This window comes from Equus caballus, chromosome 17 (genome assembly GCF_041296265.1).
Source record: "Equus caballus isolate H_3958 breed thoroughbred chromosome 17, TB-T2T, whole genome shotgun sequence".
Classification (NCBI taxonomy): Eukaryota; Metazoa; Chordata; class Mammalia; order Perissodactyla; family Equidae; genus Equus; species Equus caballus.
This window is the reverse complement of record NC_091700.1, coordinates 85531857-85554153: the sequence shown is the minus strand read 5'-3', so window position 1 is coordinate 85554153 and position 22297 is coordinate 85531857. Positions and strand designations below refer to the sequence as shown.

The window sequence follows — 22297 nt, the reverse complement described above, 5'->3', positions numbered from 1 at the left end:
TCTTGTGTTCTCAGCCTGTCCTGTGCTGGCTCGATCCCCAAAGGCCCTGGAACAGCCTGCATCTCTGTGTTTCTCGCATGTTACATGGTACTTGTAACATGGTGGGATTCAGTAAATGTTTACGGAATCATTTCCTGCCAACTCCCGTGTTGATTGTTAGTAACACAAAAGTAAAACAACAAAAATGTCCAGGCTCTAAATGTATTCGAGTTTGGAGCCATATTTTCTCTTTAGGGAAGCAACCGGTATGCGTGTTGAGAAAGTCACAAAGATAGCCTTGTGGCCGTGAACTGTTTATACGTATATAATACTATATACACACACACACGCGCGCGTGCACTATGTATACTGTATTATGTAATCATATACTATAAAATATATATTATACTATTATATATACTGTGTATTATTTAGTTTGTTGTGATGTGAACCAGCATTTTAAGTTCAGATGATAAAATGGTATTGTATAAAGTTTTTTGTTGCAAATTCCAGGAAAGCGATTATTTTTGTTTGTGCTATTTGTTCCTGCAGTTTAAACAATGTGTTTCTCCTTTTTCTGCAGAACTTTCTGTTACTTGATGAGATATCACAGCATGACCCTCAGCTGCCATTAAATGATGGTAAAATGATAGTGCATGTGGAAGATTTTTCTGCTTTTTGGGATAAGGTAACAGATGCTCCATTACAAGATCGTGACTGTTGAAAGACAGCTGGTGACAAAGATTTAATAGAGAATGTTGAGATTTTACACATGGTATAAAATGTGACTTGCTCATTTACTGAAAGTATCTTATAAAAATTCTCAAAATCAGGAATAAGATTAAATGCAATTAGATTGAATAGAAAATCAGCCTAAGGTGTTTAATGTGTTGTTCTTTGTCTCATTTTCAAGAGAACTTTCAAGGTATTTGAACTTAAAGTATATAAGTTTGGAAGGTTGGAATTTTCAGGATTGGATAAACAAGTGCTGTGGGATGGAATGGGTTAACTTACAAATGTGTTACAAATTGTTAAAGACAAGAGACTTTGGGGAATCAGTGTATGTTTTTTATGTTGATGGTATCAGACCATCTTCTTGCATATTGAGTGAAGCTGTGATTTGGGTCTTTGCTGTGGGGAAGGGTGGGGGCTCCCCATTCTCAGCTTCTGGATGGCACTGGCTACTTTGGTGGCGGTCAAGGGCAGGGAGGAGGCAGCAGGTGGGCATAGTAAGAGCCAGTGATCCCTAATTTAAGGCTTTCACCATGTGGCAAGCTGGCAGCTAGAACTGATGAGCTCGCAGGGATTTTCCAACGCTTGGTTTAGGTATGACGGTTAGGCAAACAGGGAAAACAACAGGGACTGCTCTCAAGAAGTTCTCAACTTGCGGACTCAGGGCAGCCCCCTTTATGGACAACTGGAATGCTTTTTCTCCTGGTTCTGTGGTCCTTTCTGCACGTCCTCCCACATTAGTGTGGATTAGTCAGGAAAACGGAACCCACACCGTGGGAGAGGGATTCCATGCAGGGAATTAGTTACATAAGGTGATGAAAGAGCCAAAAGGGCAAACGAGTGGGCAAGGCAACCCAGAGATTACCGTTGGCCGGAAGCTGCTCCCACTTCTAGGCTAGAGGGATGCAGGGAGGAGCTGGCATCTACCAGTAGTCGCCCGTTGGGAGCAGATCCCAGGAGCTCATCTGTTGGCAGGAGTGGGGACCATGGTGCCAGGGCCTGTTCTGTGGGCGCTGGCACTGCAGAGGGGATGTGGTCATGGTGGGGAGGCTGCTGGAAGCAGGTGGACGTGCTCGTGGGTACCAGTTTCTCCTGTCTCCCGGCCTCCAGGGCTGAACTGGAGTTGGCTGGAAAGATTGCAGGAGCCAGCCATCTGGAGCTTAACGGGGAAGGGCGGGGAATGGAGCTGAGAGCCAACGGGTGCTCCACCAGCACTCCTTCCCACCTCCACTCAGCTTTCCCTTCTCCAGTGGTGTGAGCGTCCACACTCTGTAAACTCTTCTTCTCATGCGTGTGCCTCTGAATATTGTGCAACCTGCATCGTGTTCGTCTACTTCTGGTTTAGTGGCCACCATCTACACCAAGAAAACAGTAGTGCATTCCCAAATATGTAAAGCCACATCGTTGCACCTTTGCATGTGGAAGCTCACATAGGCGCAAACGAACCCGACAGTTTCTCCTTACCTTAGTCTGGGAGACTTACCTCCTGCTTGGTATTTCTCATCATAAATACATTGTAAGCCTTTATAGAAAGCACCATTAAAATTCCTTTATAAAGGCCTACTCTCGATGAATGCTGTTGAGTTAGATAAAGCACCGAGGTTGCTAACATATACTTTGTATGACCCATTACCAAATTTCATCCGTACCAAACCATGCAGCATTGTAAAATAAGCTGTTTTGTTCTTCTAAGTGCTTAACATGGTCTCAGACTTTTTTGCAGCTTGCATTGTAGTACAGAACACCCCATTCTGTTGTCCTGTCCTTGTATCTGGAAGGATTGTGCCCTGTGCTAGGGGGTGATTAGGGCCTGTCAGGCCATGTATGAGAGAGCCCTTGGGTGGGCCAGGGGCTCAGACAGTGGGGGTTTTGGAGAGCAGCTGAGGCAGAATGGAGCACATGCTGGGCTGGGAGAGAAGAGAAAGATGTGGACTCTCTTGCCAGCTCCACTAGACATCCAGGCGGGTAGGTGGGAGAAGGTTTTCTCACCAACACACGCCTCATTCATGAAATGATGAGACTTGGTTTCAATCTCTAAGCTTTAAAATATATGGGCCCGTGGGAGGCTGTAAATCTCCACAGGACAGGGGCTTTCATCTGTGTGGGTCCCTGCTGCATCCTCACGGCCTAGAACCGTGGCACAGAGTAGTTGTTGATGCTCCTTGTTACATTAGCCACGAAGCCAAGTTGATCATGAGGGCAAGGGGCTGGGCACCGCTGAGCTGTCGAGTGCTGCCCCCTTCTGGTCACACTCCAGCAGTGCCCGGTCCTGAAGCCCACGCTGGGGAGGAACTCTCCGCCTGGCCCTGACAGGAAGCTGTGAGATGTGGTGACAGGAGGCTGCCGTTTGTATGTGGCTCATTATTTTGCAGTCAGAACTAAGTAAAAAGGGAACTAGTTGTTAGACATGAAGAAAGGAATGGAGAAGCTTAAAAAAATATTTGACGTATTAAAAATCCAGCTTTTTATTGACAGTTTTTATAATTCCTGTAAAGTCTGGGGCTTTTTTTTGTGCTTAGAAATAATCATCATTGTTTTAGTATGTGACCATTTGATAATTAATTCAGTTATTTCCAGAGAAATTTTTCGTTTTGAAGGTTATCCAGACCTCTTATTTCTCCCTGTGCATTTAGTTTTTGGGGCATTTTAGCAATCACATGTACCCACTTATTTTTTAACATCAGCAGTTAGTGAGAATTTTCTTAGCACTTAGTATATGTGAAAACGCACGTGCACCCTTCCCTCTCTTTATCTTAGAATCTATAGATTGCTCAGGAATGCAACTTCTGATTCACATGAGTACTTCATCCTTCTTCCCCTCATATTGGATTGTATGCTGTCGCCTGTACTTCCATGGTTTTTGCTATGGAAGTACTTTCTTGTCTCTGTTTACCCAGGACAGGCAATGCATGCTACAGGTATAAAATTGAGACTTTTATCCCTTTGACCTATGATATGATACCTCATTTCCTTATTCCCACGTTTTTTTGTTGGTGGTATTAAATTAGAGCTCTGGTAACAGTCTTGACCATCATTTACAGTTTATTTGCTAAGAGTGACTTTATAAAGTGCCCTTTTGCTTGCTGAGCATTCCTGAGATTATCAAGTGAAAATGATTAGTGATTTCATGCCATGTCCTTGTGCTGCCACCTTGTGGAGATTAATGAAATAGAAGATTAAAACCAAAGGTCATAATGAAAACTTATACATGATTAAAAAACCTCCCATATTGAATATTCTACTAGCATATTATTTTAATGAGTTAGTGTGCTCCAAGAAGTTTTCATTGCAAGAAGGTGCCATGTCATTTATGCCACTTAAATTCTGTGGATGTCTAGAGCTGTGTCCGTATGGAAATCTGGTAAAAGAACAGGGCTTCCTAAAGGCAGCTAATGCTGCCTCAAACCCCCAAAGAAATGTGATGGAATGAAAGGGACTCCAGGACACAATATCTTAAATAGAAAGGAGAAAGAAGTGGGTTATGTTCACGTACCAATGACTATTATGTTATTTTTTCCACTGTTTAAAGTGATCTGTGTTGCTTTATTGAAATGGGCACATTTTTGTAAACTTTAATTTGTAGGCATCAGAAACTCCAACCCTACGAGGCCTTTCCTTCACTGTCAGACCTCGTGAATTGTTAGCCGTGGTTGGACCTGTGGGAGCAGGAAAGGTAAGTTTAATGGCTTTCAGCAGCTTGATGGTATGAGGAGTCCCATATTAAATTATTGGGGTTGAACCCCAATATGTGTGTGTAGCACAGGTTTGAATTAAGTGTATCTAGAATGGCATTTCTCAAAGTGGGTTCCATGGGACATTAGTTCTGTAAGAAAGTCGCATAGCCAAATAAATCTGGGTAAGGCGTGTCATGTTTTCCTTCTTGATGCTTCAAGTTGCAGTTGGGAACTGCTTGTCTGGGAGTTGGACATCTCAGTGAAGGAAATTGTTAAAGTGTGACAGCTCTTCAGGACGGAATGACTGAGAAAATGGGGACTTCTTTTTGTCACAGTAGACCTTACAGGAAGTCTGGAGTTTGTGAAGCCTCTTCCAGAAAGCTTTAAACATTTCCTCATTTGATTTATCCAAGTCACAGCAACACATGTGTAGTCAGTGTGCAGCCATGTGCTTGGCCCTGCGCTGGGAGTTAAAGATACAGATACAAGCAAGACCCAGACACCTTTGCCCTCTAGAAGCAGCCAGGTTCTGGGGCGAGACAGAGACAAACACAGATTACTTCAGCTCAGTGTTACAAGTGCTGTTATAAGTGGCAGGCACAGACTCATCACATCTGTAGGTTGTAAAAGATTTGAAGGACATGTGCTTGCGGACTTAGTGTCGTGTGTTCTGAAACAACAACATAGAGAAGTCTAAACGTAGGATGTATAGATGATAGGGTGATTATTTCCCTTACGGTGGATTTTTGCTCTTCGGAAACATGACTCACTTCAGAGTTCCTTTAATAATTCCTGGTGCACTGGATATTTAGGTACACGTAGCTTTTCAGGAACAAGTATCTTGTTCAGGATACCTGGGGGCAGGAACAAGTGCATTGAACATCACACATATGAAATATATATATCACGTGGGGCTACTCTGTTAAGGATGTTAAACGTTCTTAATTAGTCTGAGTATAGCGTTTCATTTAGAGGAAATTCTTTTTGGGTGGAGTAGATTGTTATGCAGTCACTTGTTGCTTAACGATGGAATATTCTCTGAAAAATGAATCATTAGGTGATTTTGTCGTTGTGTGAACATCACAAAGGGTGCTTACACAAACCCAGATGGTAAAGCCTACTTACTACACACCTAGGCTCTATGGTACTAATCTTGTGGGACCACCGTCATGTATGTGGTCTCTTGTTGACCAAAATGTCGTTATTTGGTGCAGGACTGTACTCTATTTTATTGATGATCCTTATCAACCATTAGTTTACCAATAGTGTTAATTTCTGTTTTTCTATTACAGCTTCCAGGGCCACAATGTTTATCAAACCCCCTCGGGGAAACCCCACTTAGGGGAAGGCTGTATTGCAGCGGTTTATTCTGTCCTGAGTGTTGCCTGTACACATGTGTTTGTTTATGATCTATTTCAGTCATCACTGTTAAGTGCTGTGCTGGGGGAACTGCCCCCGAGCCAGGGGCTGGTCACTGTGCACGGAAAAATCGCGTATGTTTCTCAGCAGCCCTGGGTGTTTTCAGGAACTGTGAGGAGTAATATTTTATTTGGGAAGAAATATGAAAAGGAACGGTATGAAAAAGTCATAAAGGCTTGTGCTTTGAGAAAGGTGAGTATTGACTTTTGATTTGCGTATACTTGAATTTGAAATAATACTAACAGAGTTGATTTAAACTATATGGTTTGTTAAAAGTTTTTTTGGGGAAAGATCTTTGAATGTCATTTAATATTTGTTAGTCTTCTGGGTAAATATACACATGCACACACATACACTGCTGTCTTAATCCTGATGTGATAATGACATTCACAGAATGCTTTTTTTTTGGGGGGGGGGGAGGTTTGTTTTAGTTTTTAGTTTGTGAAGTTTTATTCACTTTTAACTTTTTTTAATGGACAATTAAAAATAATGTAGAAGTAGAATAGTGTAATGAACCCTCATGTACCCATCTCTCAGCTCAACCATGATCAGCTGGTGGCCAGTCTTGTTGCATTGGTTCCCTGTCCCCTGCTGGCCCCACCCCACCCTAAATTGTTCTGAAGCAGATCGTAGATCTCATATTAGTTTATCTAAATATTTCATTAGTTATCTCTAAAAGACAAGAATGCCTTTGAGAAAAGCACCGTATTATCACACTTGAAAAATGACTGAAATTCCTTAATATCATCAATGTTGTAGTCAGTGTTTCATTTTGTTAGTTATCTCACTAGGAAATCTTGTCAACCACTGGTTTGAATCAGCTCCACATAAGGTCTGCACTTTCTTGCTTTGTCTCCGAGGTCCCTTTCAGTCTATAGGTTTCTCTCCTCTTTGTTTTTGACTCATAATTTATTATTGAAAGAAAACAGAATGCTTTAAAATTTATTTTTACTAATGCATCATTGCATGAAGGAACAGATTGTTTTCAGAAATGACTGAGTTTTGAAGAACATGGCAATGTGAAATGTTTAATTGTACTTTGGGATCTAAATAAAATTGGTAAATGAGTGATGGGAACTGGACTTATACCTGATAGGAGAATATAATTTAGCAAAAAGAAAAAAAAAGGGTACATACTGATAAATACTGTGTCATTCTCTTTGGGTTATAAAAATCAATAGTAGCGTTAAAGGGCTGTCCCCGGGGTCTGTTCAGTGCAGTCTGGACGTCTGACTGTTTTTTTATATTGTGTGGAAAAGGCTGGACAAAGCCTTTTCAAAGTTATGGTGTTGAGGGCTCCAAACCTGTTTTGTCAGGAAATAGTCATTTTGCTTGAGCATCATAGATTGTATCAGGTGAGTAGTATTTTGTGATGATGTGGACAAAACATAATTGCTTGTTCAGTGGAATTTCTTTCTTTCTCCCTGGTTATTGTTAATGACAGATTGCGTGTTTTCAGAAATGATACTGTTAGCGGTCATGGGCCAGATTTTTATGAAATAGGTGTATATTTACTGTAAAATGGCTAGTAGACTCACTTACTCCTCAATAAACTAAGTCCCGTGGCTTTACAGTCGTGTGTGCTAACAGCTCTCACATTTGTACCTCTAGCACAGACCTTCATATCCAGCTGCAACTTGACATTACCAGTAGGCATCTCTGCTTACCCGTAAGCGAACTCTCCCAAACCTGCATCTACTACCTTCCTCAGCTCAGTAAATGATGATCCTCTTCTCCCCTTTCTCATGCCCAAAACAATGTACTTCTCCTCTTCTCTTATAACCCACACCCACCCCATCAGCAGGTCTTATAGGCTCTACCTTCAGAACTTGTCCAGAATGGGACCACTTCTGTCCATGTCCACTACTCACACCTTGGTCCTTGCCACTGACATCTCTTGCCTAGATTGTTGCGGTAGTCTCCTCCCTTGTATCCTGCCTTCACCTTTGCCCCATTTATCATCTGATTTCCAAAAAGAGGTGAGAGTGATTCCTTAAAAACCTAAGCTGGATCATGTTGGTCTTCCTGTAAGTTCCCTCCCCATTTCACTTGGAGTGAAACTGTGGCCCCTCCTGTTTGTGTCTCTGCTCTCATCCCCCAATTTTTTATTCACTCTGCTCCAGCTCTCCTGGCCTTCTTGCTAATCTTGGAATACCTTGGGCATGCATCTGCCCCGTGGCCTTTGCACTTGTCCATTCTTCCATGGGGAACCCTCTTTGTGCAGTTGTGTGCAGGCCCACACTACCCTCCAAGAGGTGTCTGCTTAAACTGCCTCTGATCAGAGCCCTTGCCAATCCCCGTGTAAGATGCACTTTCTCTGCTTTACTCTCTATCCCCCTGAGCCAGCTCCCTTTTTCTTCTTAGAACTTAGTACTTGTGCTCATGTTACTTTTTCATATTGTTAATTTTCCACCATGGGAACCCTAGGGACTTTTTTTTCACTGCTGAATTCATTGTGCTTAGAGCCATGTCTGGCGTGTAGTTGGTGGTCAATAAATATCTGTAAAAATGGTTAGATGCATAAATGCTGTGAAGACCTGCAGAATGGAAACAAAAAGCCCCGAGAGAGTTTTTGAGAGGTTCAGGGTACCATTGAGTCACTATGAAACATATCCATTGCTGTTGATCAAAATACATGTGTTAACTAACGCTAAAAGTTTAGGATGACAGTAGAATGCGTTTTAAGTCTTTTTTTCCTTTTCTATCTCCTTATAGGATTTACAGCTTTTGGAGAATGGAGATCTAACTGTGATAGGAGATCGAGGAACCACGCTGAGTGGAGGACAGAAAGCCCGGGTCAACCTCGCAAGGTAAATCGCGTTTCAGTTGCCAGTCTGCACATGCCTCTTACGCTGCTTGCAGTGGTGGTGAACTCGTAGGCCCCGCTTACTGTATGGGGGCCACCGTGTGAAGCCCTCGCCGTGGATTATTTCGTTGGCTCTTGTAATGAATATTATCCGAGTTGTTGAACACTGTCATGATTCACAGATGAGATCCAGGGAGTGTGAAGCGTTCTTCTGTCTGATACCTCTTTCTGTTTTCTAGAGCCGTGTATCAAGATGCAGACATTTACCTCCTGGACGATCCTCTCAGTGCAGTGGATGCAGAAGTTAGCAGGCACCTGTTCGAACTGTGAGTTTCCTCGTGCTTTATGTCATTTCTTTTCCCAAGAACTCTGTAAGTGCGCTCAGGAAAGCTTTTACGCTTCAGAAAATTCAGCTCATCCTGCTCTGGTGTCCCTCCTTCCCCTCCCTTTCCTCAACACAGAAGATCATTTTAAAGAAGTTTTGCATTAATATAAGGTCAAGATAGGAAAATACAGAAGGTGCATGCGGTGTGTGGAGATGAGTGGATATATGCCTTAGGGAGTTGAGAAATTGATGGCAAATCTCCTCCTGCTCCTTGCAGTTGATAACCAAGACACTGTGGGTAGGTCAGACCCCAGGAATAAGAAGGATGATGAGCAGTTTTTAAATGGAAGGGTGGGACTCATACCCTGGGACTTGGCTGCTGGCCTTTTCCTCCATCATTTGTTTATGGCACGTTACGAGTGAACTTTTCAGTCCCAACATAGGGTTTCCATGGAAAGGCCTTGTTGGTTTATGCTCTTTATTCTGAAGGTTTGGAAATACTTAGTAGAGCCTAGAATTTAAGAATGATTTGTTCCTTATCAGAATATGACTTCAATAATTTAATGTTGCTTCATGGATTCTTACTAAAATTAGTACTTAAGACCCACACATGTAGGGTTACCTTGAATTTGAAACTAGGTATCTAGAATCTGGCTTAACTCCTCACTCTCACTTTCACTGTTTCTGGAATTTATTTTCTTTGGCTCTTGCTTAGCCCCTGAGCCACTGGAATAGAACAACTCTGGAATCTTTTCTGTGTATGTTATAATGTAACAGATGCAGACTGACGCTTCCTGTGTAGTCTAGACCGGCCTTTTCCAAAGCATCGTGAACTTGCGCTTGCTCAGACAGCACCACACCTACCCACTCCACAGTTATCTTGCTGTTGTTCATATTGTTAAAGCCAGTGAGCCCTTCACCTGTCCTTACTGAAGCCCTCCTATGTGCACTGAGATTGATGCTCTTACAAATGTTATTTCACAGACATCTTAGTTTACAAAGGTGGACAGTAAGCCAAGTGAGGGCAAGGGCCCCTACTGGGCAGAATAAGGGAGACCAAGTTTAGATCTTGTTCCTGCCCCTAAGAAATTTGACTCTGCATGGAGTTTGTCAAGACAAATGCATGGGAAAACTTCAGCATACTCAGGCTGAAGGTGGTTTTGCTGTAGGTTAATGAATGCTAAATGGAAGTAGAAGTGGGGAGCCATAGGCATTCACCTTGTAATGGAAAGCTCACTGTGGACTGGGCTTGGCGGGAAGTGCCCTGTGGTCCTGCAGGCTGGGAAGGGTTTGTACAGGCAGAGAATAGGGTTTAGTTTCTTCTGCTAAAGGGAATAGTAGAAGTAAAGGTGTAGGAAGAAGCAAGACATGTAAAAAGAACAGCAGGCAGTCCCTGTCAAGTGGAGGATGCATGTTACATAGCAGAGAGAAAGCCGTTTGGAAAGGTCCTGCATTAGCTTGCTCGGGCTGCGTCTTAGTCTGTTTGTGCTGCTGTAACAGAATACAGTACACTGGGTGGCCTATAAATAACAGAAATATATTTCTCACAGTTTTGGAGACTGGGAAGGCCAAGATCAGGGCAGAGTCGGTGTCTGGTGAGGGCTTGCTTCCTGGTTTGTAGGTGGCCGTGTTCTCTCTGTGTGCTCACCTGGCAGAAGGGGGAAGCCAGCTCTGAGTTCTCCTTTATAAGAGCACAAATTCCATTTGTGAGGGCTCCATCCTCATGACCTGATCACCCCAAAGGCCCCACCTCCAGATACCATCACACTGGGGATTGGGTTTCAACATTTGAATTTCGGTGAGGACACAAACATTCAGTCTCTAGCAGGCTGCCGTAACAAAGTACACCTACAGCGGGGCTTAAACAACAGAAATCAATTTTCCCACAGTTCTGGAGGCTGGAAGTCCAAGATCAAGGTGTTGGCTGGTTTCTCCTGAGGGTCTCTCCTTGGCTTGCCAATGGCTTCCTTCTCACTGTGTCCTCACGTGGTCTTTCCTTGGGTCTTGTGTGCCCCTGGTATCTGTCTCCTTATGTCCTCATTTCTTCTTCTGAGGAGGAGGCCAGTCAGATTGGATTAATGCTGCCTCTTACAGCCACATTTTCACTGAATTACGTCTTTAATGGCCCTGTTTCAAAATTCTGAGGTCCTGGGGGTTAAGATGTCAACATGTGAATTTTGGGGGGACACAGTGCCTTCACAACAGGTCCTAAATAACGGAGTAATGAGATCCGAGCCATCAGTAATGTGCGCGTGAGACAGCTATGAGCTCTGGATCCCAGGAGCTGGGCCTCCCTGGCATCCACTAGGCATGGGTCCTGGCCGGATCCCCTGACGTTCCTCCACCAGAGTGTGTAATGTAGAATGTGCGTAGTGTTGGGACGATGAAAAAGCTCTGGAGATGGATGGTGGTGATGGTTGCACAACAGTGTGAATGTACTTAATGCCACTGAGCTGTGTGTGTAAAAGTGGTTAAAAAGGTAAATTTTATGTTGTGGTTTTTTTTTTTTACCACAATAAAAAAAGTGCATAGTGGTGTTGAATCTTTCACAATGCAGAGAGCAGGGCAGCTGACGCTTGACATGGCGTCCAGCTCTCTGATCTTTTCTGCTCCCTCCTGGTTGTGACTTGAATTTCTCCTTAGGCACAGAAGCGCCTTGTGGCTTGTTACTGAGTTCAGGCACAGGGTGCTAATGCTGTGACTGAGATCCTCCCCCCCCCCCCCCCCCCCCCCCGCCTCGGCACCGTAAGTGGCTCAGCCTCCCTGTTCCCCACGCCCCACCCTGGACTCATGAATGTCTGTTACCCAGCCTTGTCTGCGTGAGTTCTCCATCACTCCAAAGACAGTTTCTGCTGGCCATTGCATTTGTGTCAGTAGGGAGGAGAGGGGAAAGCATTCTGTTTACTGGGTATCAGTGTGCTTATCGCGAAACTCCAAGTTCTTCTCTGAACATGGGAGCTATTTATAAAGTCCTCTTGCACCTTTCGGGTTTAATGACTTTGGATATACACTTGATAGAAGCAAGCTTGTTAAAATTGTTGTTTGCTAATCAGAACCACATTCTTTGGGGAAACTTCGGGCAGGGAGCACGAATGCAATTTAGGAAATCACTCAGCAGCAACTGGAGAATGTTCTCAACGAGTTAGAAAATTGGATTGAACAATATGCTATGAAAGATGGCGGTTGTGTTGAAGCTTAGTAATGTGAAGTGTTTTGTATTAAAAGTGAATGAATTACACTTCCACTTGCCATTAACACTTTACTTCAGTCGTGAATGTATATCCAAGGTTATTAAGTTCTGCAAGTTTTAACTATATGTTAAGTGGCTTCTATGACATACCGCAGATTAGGGGCCCTTAGATGAACTGATCCTGCTCGAATCTGTGTCTAGCTGTGGATGCTTTCATGGTTTAGAAAGCACCGTATCACCAGATGCCCCCACCTCCGGCGGCATGAGCTCTTGGTAATCAGATCTCCCTCGCTGCTGGCTGCCCTGTGCGCCCTTCCTGCTTCAGCCTCCAGACTCCCCTTCACCTTCCGAGTGCAGCCCCAAGTCCTCAAGGCAAATGAGGCTCTTTGCTTTCTGCCCCCACGAACCTTTCCAGTGTGTCCTCACACAAACTCGATATTCCAGCCCTGCTGGCTTTGGTGGAGGGCCCTGAGTGAGGCGAGCCCTTTCTCCTATCTGCCTGTCGGTGTAGACACTGTTCCTTCTACCTGAGAGCCAGGGGACCGTGTGCCAGGGCAAAGGAGAAAGCTGAAAGGTGCAGATGCCACCTTCCCGACCTTCCCGCCTCTCCCTCCTGTCCCTACAGGGGGAACCGTGTGCTTCCTGTCTTCCACTGCCCTCGGTGGTTGTACTTGATCATTTTCGCGTCCTCCACTAAACTGAATGCACGAAGCTGCCTTTACACAGCTTGTTTCTGTCTCAGGACCATTGCACCTGCTGTACCTTCTTCTAGGGCTATTTCCCCAGATAGTCTCACAGCTCACTTGTCACCTCCATCTAAGATAGCAACCCTCAAGCATGCATCACGACCTGATAGTGCATTTTCTATATTTATTTAGTGTGTCCCCCCTGCACAGTGCAGAGTATTGCCTGTTTTCTTGACCAGTGGATGTGTTCTCAGCACTTAGAACAGTGCCCGGCACCTCAACAAATGTTTGTTGATTGAATGAATGAAGGTAGTGACTCTTTTTTTCCTTATGTGTATCACCTTCACCGTGGTATGTGATACCTCGTAACACAGTTCTTATATGGGATAAGTTAAACAACTCGTTGCTGAATCAGTCATTTTATATGGCCTGACTTGGACTTTTTTACTCTTAAAAATGAGGAAAATAGAGTATTTTCCTGGAAATTTTGATGAAAAGCATAATTTAGAAAAATTTAAAGCCATCATCTGATGACATCATTGTAATTATTTATATTACCTCATCTGTGATGGAATGGTAAGAAGAAAACATTTAAAATATTTTGAGTTGGCCCATATTGGACATAGCACCCCATCAGATTAGATTACCATCTGCCTTCAGGGATTAAAGGCAGGTAATTTTAAATTAAGGAGAAACAATTCCATTTAAAGCTTTAGTACTAAGCCTGAAGAGGGGTTTACTGGGTTAAGAAACTTAGGTATAAAAGCCAAAGGAAGACGTGTCAAAGGGGAAAAAGTAATCCTTTTGGACTTGAATGAAATATTATATGCATCTACATCCTACTCCCTCTACATTCTGATTATAGCCCAGTCTCAAAAGTGTTCCCTTAGGACTTTCTATCCTGAATCCAAAGCAAGTGGCTGCCTACGGGTTAGGAGAAGAGTGGAGAATGGAGCTAACATTTACTGAGGGATTAGTGCTTTTATTTCTCAGGACATGCCTGTGAGTTGACATTCGCCTTAGTTTGAGATGAAGAAACTGAGGTTCAGAGAGGTTTAGTAGCTCATCGGACATTATTGGGCTGGTGAGTGGTAGAACAGGGATTTGAACTCTTGATCTGACCCCCCTCAGCAGGTCGAGTTATGGCCCATGTTCCTGAGATTTGCTCTGTGCGGGACTCAGGGAGCCCAGCCTGTGGTCACTGGGGCCCAGTGTCCAGCTGCTCGGGTGCCTGGAGGGGCTGCAGACCGTTGTGGGATGCAGGCTGGGGCTGAGTTCCTAGGGGTCTGCATTTAAAACATAGGAGCACTTTGATGAGTTACCGTAAGAAAAAAGATAACCTATCAAGGCTCAATACTGAAGTGAGTCTTGGCTAAGAGAATTGGCGTGTCCTTTGACCTATTGGATGATTATCCACTAGGATTTGGGCCATTTGGATTCTCTTCTTTCACTTTCACGTTCAGAAGGATTTTTCAGTCCTAATGAAAGATTTGCTTCCTGAAAGGGATTGGAAATATTGTAGGGACTGAGGGAGGCTGTGCCAGCATTCATTTTCTATCTAATAGTATTTGGGAAGAAGTGTCTAGAAGGTGCACTCCGACAAAGGTTACCGAGCAGCTAAGACTTTTTTATTTTGGTTTATGTGTACATCACAAGTTATCATAAATAATCACATAGGAAACTGTCTAAGAAAAATGTACACATTTTTATATAATGTAAATCCATCCCTCTGCTGTTTGTCCACAGTGATAAAGTGATTGTATTTTAGTCCAGTCAGATTTTGGAATCTCAGTGTTGCTCAGTTGTTTTTCATCATGAAATATATAAATAATTGTTAATCTAAGTTTTAGGGGGAAAAAAACTTAGTGGTTTTTACCTCCTGAATTGGACTGCTTTTTAGAATTTCTTGGTGGAGCTAGACTCAAGTTAGCTGCTGGTGCATTTGATTGATTAATTAATTAGTTAATTGCTGGTGCAATTGCTGGTGCATTAGTCAGTTTCATTGGTTTATGTTTGTATTTAATTTGTATTTGTGTTCAGTTTGTATGTAGGTTGGTATTTAAACTACAGGTTTTGGGGGCCGGCCCCGTGGCCGAGCGGTTAAGTTTGTGCACTCCTCTTCCGTGGCCTGGGGTTTCGCCAGTTCGGATCCTGGGCGCAGACATGGCACCACTCGTCAGGCCACCTTGAGGCGGCGTCCCACATGCCACAACCAGAAGGACCCGTAACTAAAATATACCACTATGTACTGGGGGGATTTGGGGAGAAAAAGCAGAAAAAAACAAAGATTGGCAACAGTTGTTAGCTCAGGTGCCAATCTTTGAAAAACAACCAACCAACCAACTACAGGTTTTTGACTACCGTGTTGTCTTTGTCTCGTTGTTTTCAAAATGTATGTTTTTCAATTTGGAGTGCCTGCATTAATGTGTTTTGCATGCTGTACCTTTTACATTTATAGGTGTATTTGCCAAACCTTGCATGAGAAGATCACAATCTTAGTGACTCATCAGTTGCAGTACCTAAAAGCTGCCAGTCAGATTCTGATAGTGAAAGATGTAAGTAATATCTAGAAGTCTGTGGAACTTTCTAGCACTCAGGTATGTTGAAGGCAAGGCTTCCCAGCAGGTCACTCTCCTTGGGTTCATGTCAACTCCCTCTTCTTCCACAATTTTATGTCCTTTCTCCTCAGAGCTGGTATTCATGCCTTTGAGAATTAATCCAAAGACATGTAGAAACATCACTTATATTCTAAGCCATATAAACCCTAAAGTATATAAAATTGCTACCTCAGAGTTACTAAATTGTATCTGTTCTAGTGAAATTGTTAAAGATAATGATGCTATTTTATTTAGAGCTTTTTGTTTTCCTCTTCCATGACTTAAGTCAAAGTGTATTATTTGGAAATTAGAGATAATAAGACATGTGCGAATGCATTTGATTGTCGTATGCAGTTTCCCTAAAGGGCATCTTCTGTTAATAACAGAGCATGGTTGGATGGCCCAGCACCCTGTGGTCAGAGGTGCTCACTCTCCTGGTATAGCCACTTGCTGGTCTCACTCACAGGTCTTTTTACATGTCTCATGTGTGGGAGAGCCTGTGCAGCAGTAAGACAAGTCCTTGCCGTCCTGGGGCTCCGTGGGGTTTTTATGGGGATAGATGTGACAAAAGAGATAGAGGGGTGGGGGCTGATATCATGACTTCTCCCTGAGGAGGTGGCGCCTCATGGGACCTGAGTGACATGGAGGTGCTGGCCATGCAGTCACCTGGGGGAGGGGCATCTGAGGCAGGGGTTCCATGCGTAGGTCCTAAGGAAGGAACTGACCTGGCAGGTGAGGGAGGCCACTGTGTCTGAGGCTGAGTGAACGGGGATATCGTGGAGGGAGGTGGTCTCAGAACAGTGGGCAGCGGGCCCGGAAATGGGACGGAAGTCATTGGACGGTCCAGAGCGGAGGAGTGATGCGTGATTTTGAAAGATCCCTCTTGATGTTTGCTGGAGGGGTAACAAGAGAAGCAATTAGAAGTCTAAGTAAAGTTGAGAAGGCAACTTCTCAACAGTTTCTAAAACTGCCATAACAAAGTACCACGAAGTAGGTGGCTGAAAACAACAGAAATTTATCCTCCCACCATTCTCGAGGCTACAAATCTGAAATCAAGGTACTGACAGGACCATGTTGTCACTGAAGGCTCTAGGGGGAATCCTTCCTTGCCTCTTCCAGCTTCTGGTGTTTGCCAGCAGTTCTTGGGATCTCTTGTACTGCAGCACCAAAGTCTCTGCCACTGTTGTCAGATGGTGTTGTCCCTGTGTCTGTCTGAGTTTCATGTCTTTTTATAAGCACATCAGTCATTGGATTTTAGGGTCCATCCTACTCTAGTATGACCTCATCTTAACATGATTAGATCTGCAAAGACCCTATTTCCAAATAAGGTCACCTTCCCAGGTATCATGTTTAGGACTTGAACACATCTTTTTGAGGGGGCCACCATTCAACCCACTACAGCTAATATGGTTGGGGCAGGGGTGGAGATTTGTGAGACTTTTTCAGGCTTTGTGGTTGCTTGATGCATCAACCTTGGTTTCTTTGCCTGTGTGCCTCAGCACCTCTGTCGTTAACCATTGTCTGTTTTAACAGGCCCTTAATCAAATCCCTCACTTCATCAAGTGAATTTCTGCCAGAAGAAAGATTATAAAAATGCGGAACCTCTGCCTCTTTAGAAGCAGTTCCGTGTCTCGACTCTTCCCCACTTGTCCAGGAACAGGGAGCTCAGATTCCTCACGCTTGAGAAGGATTAATCTCATGCGGAGGGCTGAATCTACTGTGGTAAAACCCCAGTGTTGGCAGTGTTATGAGCAGGAGAATAACCTGTTCAGCCAGTCCCTAGGTGTTTTGTGGTCCCCTTCTTGCTGCTTTTGAGGACATCACCCCCAATTTTAATAGCATCGAAACAACCATTTGTCCACTGGAGAGCACCATGGATGGGGTGGGGTCCATCCTTACTGTTTGTCTGGCCCCTCTCTAACCGCAGAGGGGGTGGCTGGCCCCTCGGCCCCTCTTGGAATTGTCAGTGCTTGGCTGATGAGTGGAATTGCTCTCTAGACCGCTGGTCATTCCTGTGCATCTTACAGATGCTAAGTGATAATTTCATCCAATAAGGTGTATGAATTTTGCCTCCTAAGTAGAACAAGTCACAATATATCATGAATAATTTTCTAATTCTGCAGTTGCAAACAGTTCTCAAAAGCTTCACTGGGCTTTCTCAGTGGTCTGACCACCTTGGGATTGGATGAGGGGGTACTGGGTGGGGTCCTGGGCCACCGTCCTCCGCCTGACCTGCCTTAACCAGAGCTGCCCTCCTTGGATTTGTTTTACATCCTGGGGTTTTGCCTCATATTTTGTTTGCCACTGAGTAAATCAGCTGAGTCTTGTTTCATGGGGTGAGAAAAGAGTGAAAACACCTGCACGTTATTTTATGTAACTTCATGATGAAGGGAAACTGTGCCATGAGGTGTCACATGTGTTCAAAGGAAATTATTTGATTGGCTATAGCTTAAGCAGTTGCCTGGTTGGGCAAAGCCTTGGCTGCTGCTGATCGATTGTTCTCAAGTTTCACTGTCTTGGATTTAAGTGTGTGGGCTCTGGCCTGGGTTTTGGTTTGCTTCTGTAGGCTCCCAAGGCATTAGAGCCACCTCCACATAAGGACCTCATTACTGGGTTACTTTAACACACGGAATGTTGAATTTTCAGTTGGGAACTTCCTGAGTTTGTAGGGCAGTTTTAGAGTAGAGACCATGAAGATGCCACTCATGGGTTCTGTGTCCAGGGCTAGTTCCCGCACATCTTGTCCCACTGGGGCCCCTGATCTATGAGAATGGTCAGCAGAGCTTTGAGAAGTGACTCTTAGCTGCGTAGATGTGCTTGTGTCCAGCTCTGTGTCTGTCTCAAGTTTCTTTCCTGGAATATCCTCCCCAGTTGACTCTGTTCTTGTAAATTCTGCTTGTTACGCAAGGCTTCGATTTCCGTGTTGTCTTAAAAGACTGTACTGATACTCTCACCAATAGCCGTGCTTTATGCTTCCTTAAGTGCCCATGAGTTATGTCGGTGACCTCCAGCTTTAACACATGGTTCCACCTTTACATCCCCCGGCACGTGACACAGGATTTGGCAGAGAGCAGAATGCTCAGTTCTGTGTCGAGTTGAATTGAACTAGATTTGTCAACCAGAATTTCAGACCTAAGGATAATTTTCTTACAAAAGTCATGATTTAAGACCAATTAACTTTTCTTGATTGGTATATTATTAGATTAGTATTATCAAATGCAAATGTTCTCCTTTCAAATTCTTATTTTTCTTTTAGGGTGAGATGGTGCAAAAGGGGACCTACACTGAGTTTCTGAAATCTGGGGTAGATTTTGGTTCCCTTTTAAAGAAGGAAAACGAGGAGACTGAACAATCTCCAGTTCCAGGAACTCCCACGCTGAGGAATCGGACCTTCTCGGAGTCTTCGGTTTGGTCTCAACAGTCTTCTAGACTGTCGTTGAAAGATGGCACTCCAGAGGGCCAAGATGTGAGTTTCTCATCTTGCAACACGGCCTGGTTCTGTACGCTCCTAGTGACTTCAAGATCTTCGGTTTACACCACTCGTGACATCTTCGTTTTCCCCAAAGTAGATTCTAAGTTTCCAAGGCCTTATTCCGTGGAATTGGTAGAATTCAAACAGAATGAAGGGAGCAAGCCTGGTTGGGATTCTCCTTTGGGTATCAGATGGAGAACAGTAGTGGGTGTACCACTTTACATTCCTAGGTGTATGTGGCTCACACTGATACTAGAACTCTTGAATTTACCGTAGGTAAATCCCACTTGCTCTGGTGGTCCCAAGTTTCTCTTCTGCATCCAGAGGCTTAATCTGAAGACACCCTCAGACTGAGTCCTGCTGTGGCCCACATTAAATCAGCTACTTTTCTTATATGTTGGAATATTCTGGTACTGTAGGTGACGGCTGGTATTATTTTGCCCCCTTGTCAGATGGTTTGTGATAGGCCAGAAGTAGGATGTGCAAAGGCCCTGGCACCCAGTAGACACTGTAGAGTTAGTTCTTGTCTTCCTTTCTTACCCTTCAAGACAGAGAACACATCTTATCTTTGAATCCCCAGTGGCCAGCATAGAGCCAAGGACATCCTGGGCTCATGTGAATCTGTAATGCATCCTAAGTCCTCTGGACAGAAATGCACTAGAGCTCCCTTAAAAATATACATGGATATTCCTCAATATCCAAATTCTCACCATCAAAATCCAAAAGCCTGGATGATTCTGATAAGTGTTCCGATTAGTCCCTCACATTCAAAACTCAGGAGTCTCTCTCTGAAATTCAGGAAGCCAAAAGATTTGGATCATAGCAAGCTCCCCCTTGCTATCCAATCTCTCATTACTCCACCTCACTGTTTGAACTCAGTTTGCTGTATTCAGCCGATATTTTGAGTCCCCCACTATGTTTTATGTTTCCATCATTAAGTGACACAAATAATCTGGAGTGATACATTAGCTCCATACCATTTTATGTATTATTTTGGAACAAGCTTCTGCATTTATACTTGAGTCGAGTATGTGCATGTGCTAGAAATCACGATATTCTACTTTAAACAAAGCCACGCAACAATGACTAACCATGTATAAATGATATTTCCTTATTTCTCATAGATTCCTAGAAGTGGGGTGGCTGGGTCCAAGAGTAAATGTATATATGGTTTGGCTAGATATTTCTATACTGGTCTCCATAGGAGATGTGCCATTTTGCACTCCTACCAGTGTATGAAACCAGTGTCTGTTTTCCCACAGCTTATCCAAAAGAGCACATTGTTTACCTTCTGAAGTTTTTGGGTTCATTATTTAAAATTTTGTCTCTCACTAGACTGAGAACGCACAGGTTACGCTATCAGAGGAGAGCCGTTCTGAAGGAAATATTGGTCTTAAGGCCTACAAGAATTACTTCACAGCTGGTGCTCACTGGCTTATCATCATTTTCCTTATTCTACTAAACATCATAGCACAGGTAAATAAAGACATTTATTTTGTTTTGTACCCTCAGCTTGATATTTACAGTACTGTTTATCCTGTGTTTATTTATATAGTCATGTGCCACGTAATGATGTTTAACGATGGACCGTATATATGGTCCCATAAGCTCAGTACCATATAGCCTAGGTGTGCAGTAGGCTATACCATCCAGGTTTGTGTAAGTACCATAGAGGAGGAAGAAATTTTCATTTCCCCTTCTGGCTTCTTCTGGCTAGTCTGAGAATTAAATTGACATGAGACAGATTAACAGGAGAAAAACAAAAGTTTAGTGACATGTATACATGGGAGAAACCCAGGAAAACTGAGTAACTTGCCGAAATGGCCAAAGCCCTTGCCTTAAATACCATCCTCAGCTAAAGATAAAAGAAGATGTTTGGTGGGCTGGGGGGCATCAGGGACTTCAAAGGGAAGGAAGGCAATTCACAGGTAGGTGAAAAGGAGCGAACAAGACATATTTTCCGAACAGAGGTAAAGAACACAGAGGGAGTCCAACAAACAGGCTTTTCTAGGTTCCTCCCCGTCTACCACCTAGTTCATGTTATGCTAAGGTGTTAGCTCACTTCCTGACGCAGATTTTTTTTTATCTTTATTCTGTTAGGCAGTTAAGGGAGAGGTAACAAGAAAAACTTCGAGCCTTTTGTCTCTTAAAAATAATCATCCTAATGTAATCGTCATGTTAAAGAGACACATTTTGGAGTGGCAACTTTTGTTCCCCCTCGGTACACTCTGTGATGTTCACACAACGACACAATTGCCTAACGAATGTATCCCCATCGTTAAGCGATGCATGACTGTACTGTATTTTGCAGTCCACTTGGATTTGCCTTGAAACATGCTAGCTATGGGGAACTAAATAAGTGATGCTTATGGGTGTTGCATGTTTGTTACAAATAACTTCTAGGAAAAAAAAAACGGATGTCTTTTAAAGATTTTAAAATGTAGTATGAGTTTATTTGACCTGTTATCTGGGATGCTGGGCTTGGCACAGACCTGAGGTGGAAGGATCATCTCTTTTGTTCTGGAGCCTTTCGATGATCCATCTTAGTGAGTGAGAGTTTTGAGTTGGTAAGTGATGTTAGTGTTTGATTTTTGTTTGTTTGTTTCCTTACTCTAGGTGGCCTACGTTCTTCAGGACTGGTGGCTTTCATACTGGTGAGTTCTTTCTGGTCTGACGTGAAGTGCTATAAAATTGACGCGAAGCCTCACTTTCGCTCGGAGCTGGGAAGTGGTGGGCTGACCTCCTCTTCTAATCCTCACTTAGTTTCCCTGAAGCAAAATTAAAGTTCTTGCTGGTGGAGTATGACCTGTAATGGTCTCTACCCGTGTCTGAGCCTCAGCAGCATCTTCACAGTTTTGAGAACTGAAAGTCAGAATTCAAATTGAATTTTTGTAAGGTAGATGTACACAGGACCATGTGAGCTGGGAATCATTTTCCAGCATAAAGCATGTCTTCCAAATTGAGGTTAACTTTTTTTTTTGGTATTTATCTACATTCTGTCTATAGCTTAGTATTTTTTCTCCCTTGTTCCATAGGGCAAATGAGCAGAGCGCCCTGAATGTCACTGTAAATGGAAAAGAAAATGTAACTGAGAAGCTCGATCTTAACTGGTACTTAGGAATTTATTCAGGTAAAGTTTAATCATTTTGGTCTATTAGACGAGAGTCAGAGGTGCTTACAATGAGCCTGTGTGAGTAACTAGGGCTTCCAGGAGTAATTCAGTAATGTCTTAACAGATTAAGAGTCTGAGTCGCATTTACTGTGTGAATTAATTAGAATAATTATTTTTAAAATCTACTAGAAGAAAGAGGTTGAATGAAGACTCTTAATTTGCTCTGTACTGGATTTTGGAAGTTAAATCAGGATTGAGCATTCAGAAAATCAGCCACTGGAAATATGTGGCTATTGTCTATTCTA

The 22297-nt window shown here is 43.4% G+C and overlaps 1 protein-coding gene across 1 annotated transcript in view; it reads left to right on the top strand.

Moving 5' to 3' along the window:
- The window catches only part of ABCC4 (ATP binding cassette subfamily C member 4), a 242356-nt gene that overhangs the window by 100746 nt on the left and 119313 nt on the right, over positions 1 to 22297 (top strand). The window contains exons 9-18 of the mRNA XM_023621723.2: positions 563 to 667; positions 4295 to 4384; positions 5805 to 5996; positions 8520 to 8614; positions 8850 to 8936; positions 15270 to 15366; positions 18665 to 18874; positions 20216 to 20356; positions 21497 to 21534; positions 21916 to 22010. Of these exons, the coding sequence (XP_023477491.1) occupies positions 563 to 667; positions 4295 to 4384; positions 5805 to 5996; positions 8520 to 8614; positions 8850 to 8936; positions 15270 to 15366; positions 18665 to 18874; positions 20216 to 20356; positions 21497 to 21534; positions 21916 to 22010 (1150 nt within the window). The remainder of the gene's footprint in view (positions 1 to 562; positions 668 to 4294; positions 4385 to 5804; positions 5997 to 8519; positions 8615 to 8849; positions 8937 to 15269; positions 15367 to 18664; positions 18875 to 20215; positions 20357 to 21496; positions 21535 to 21915; positions 22011 to 22297) is intronic.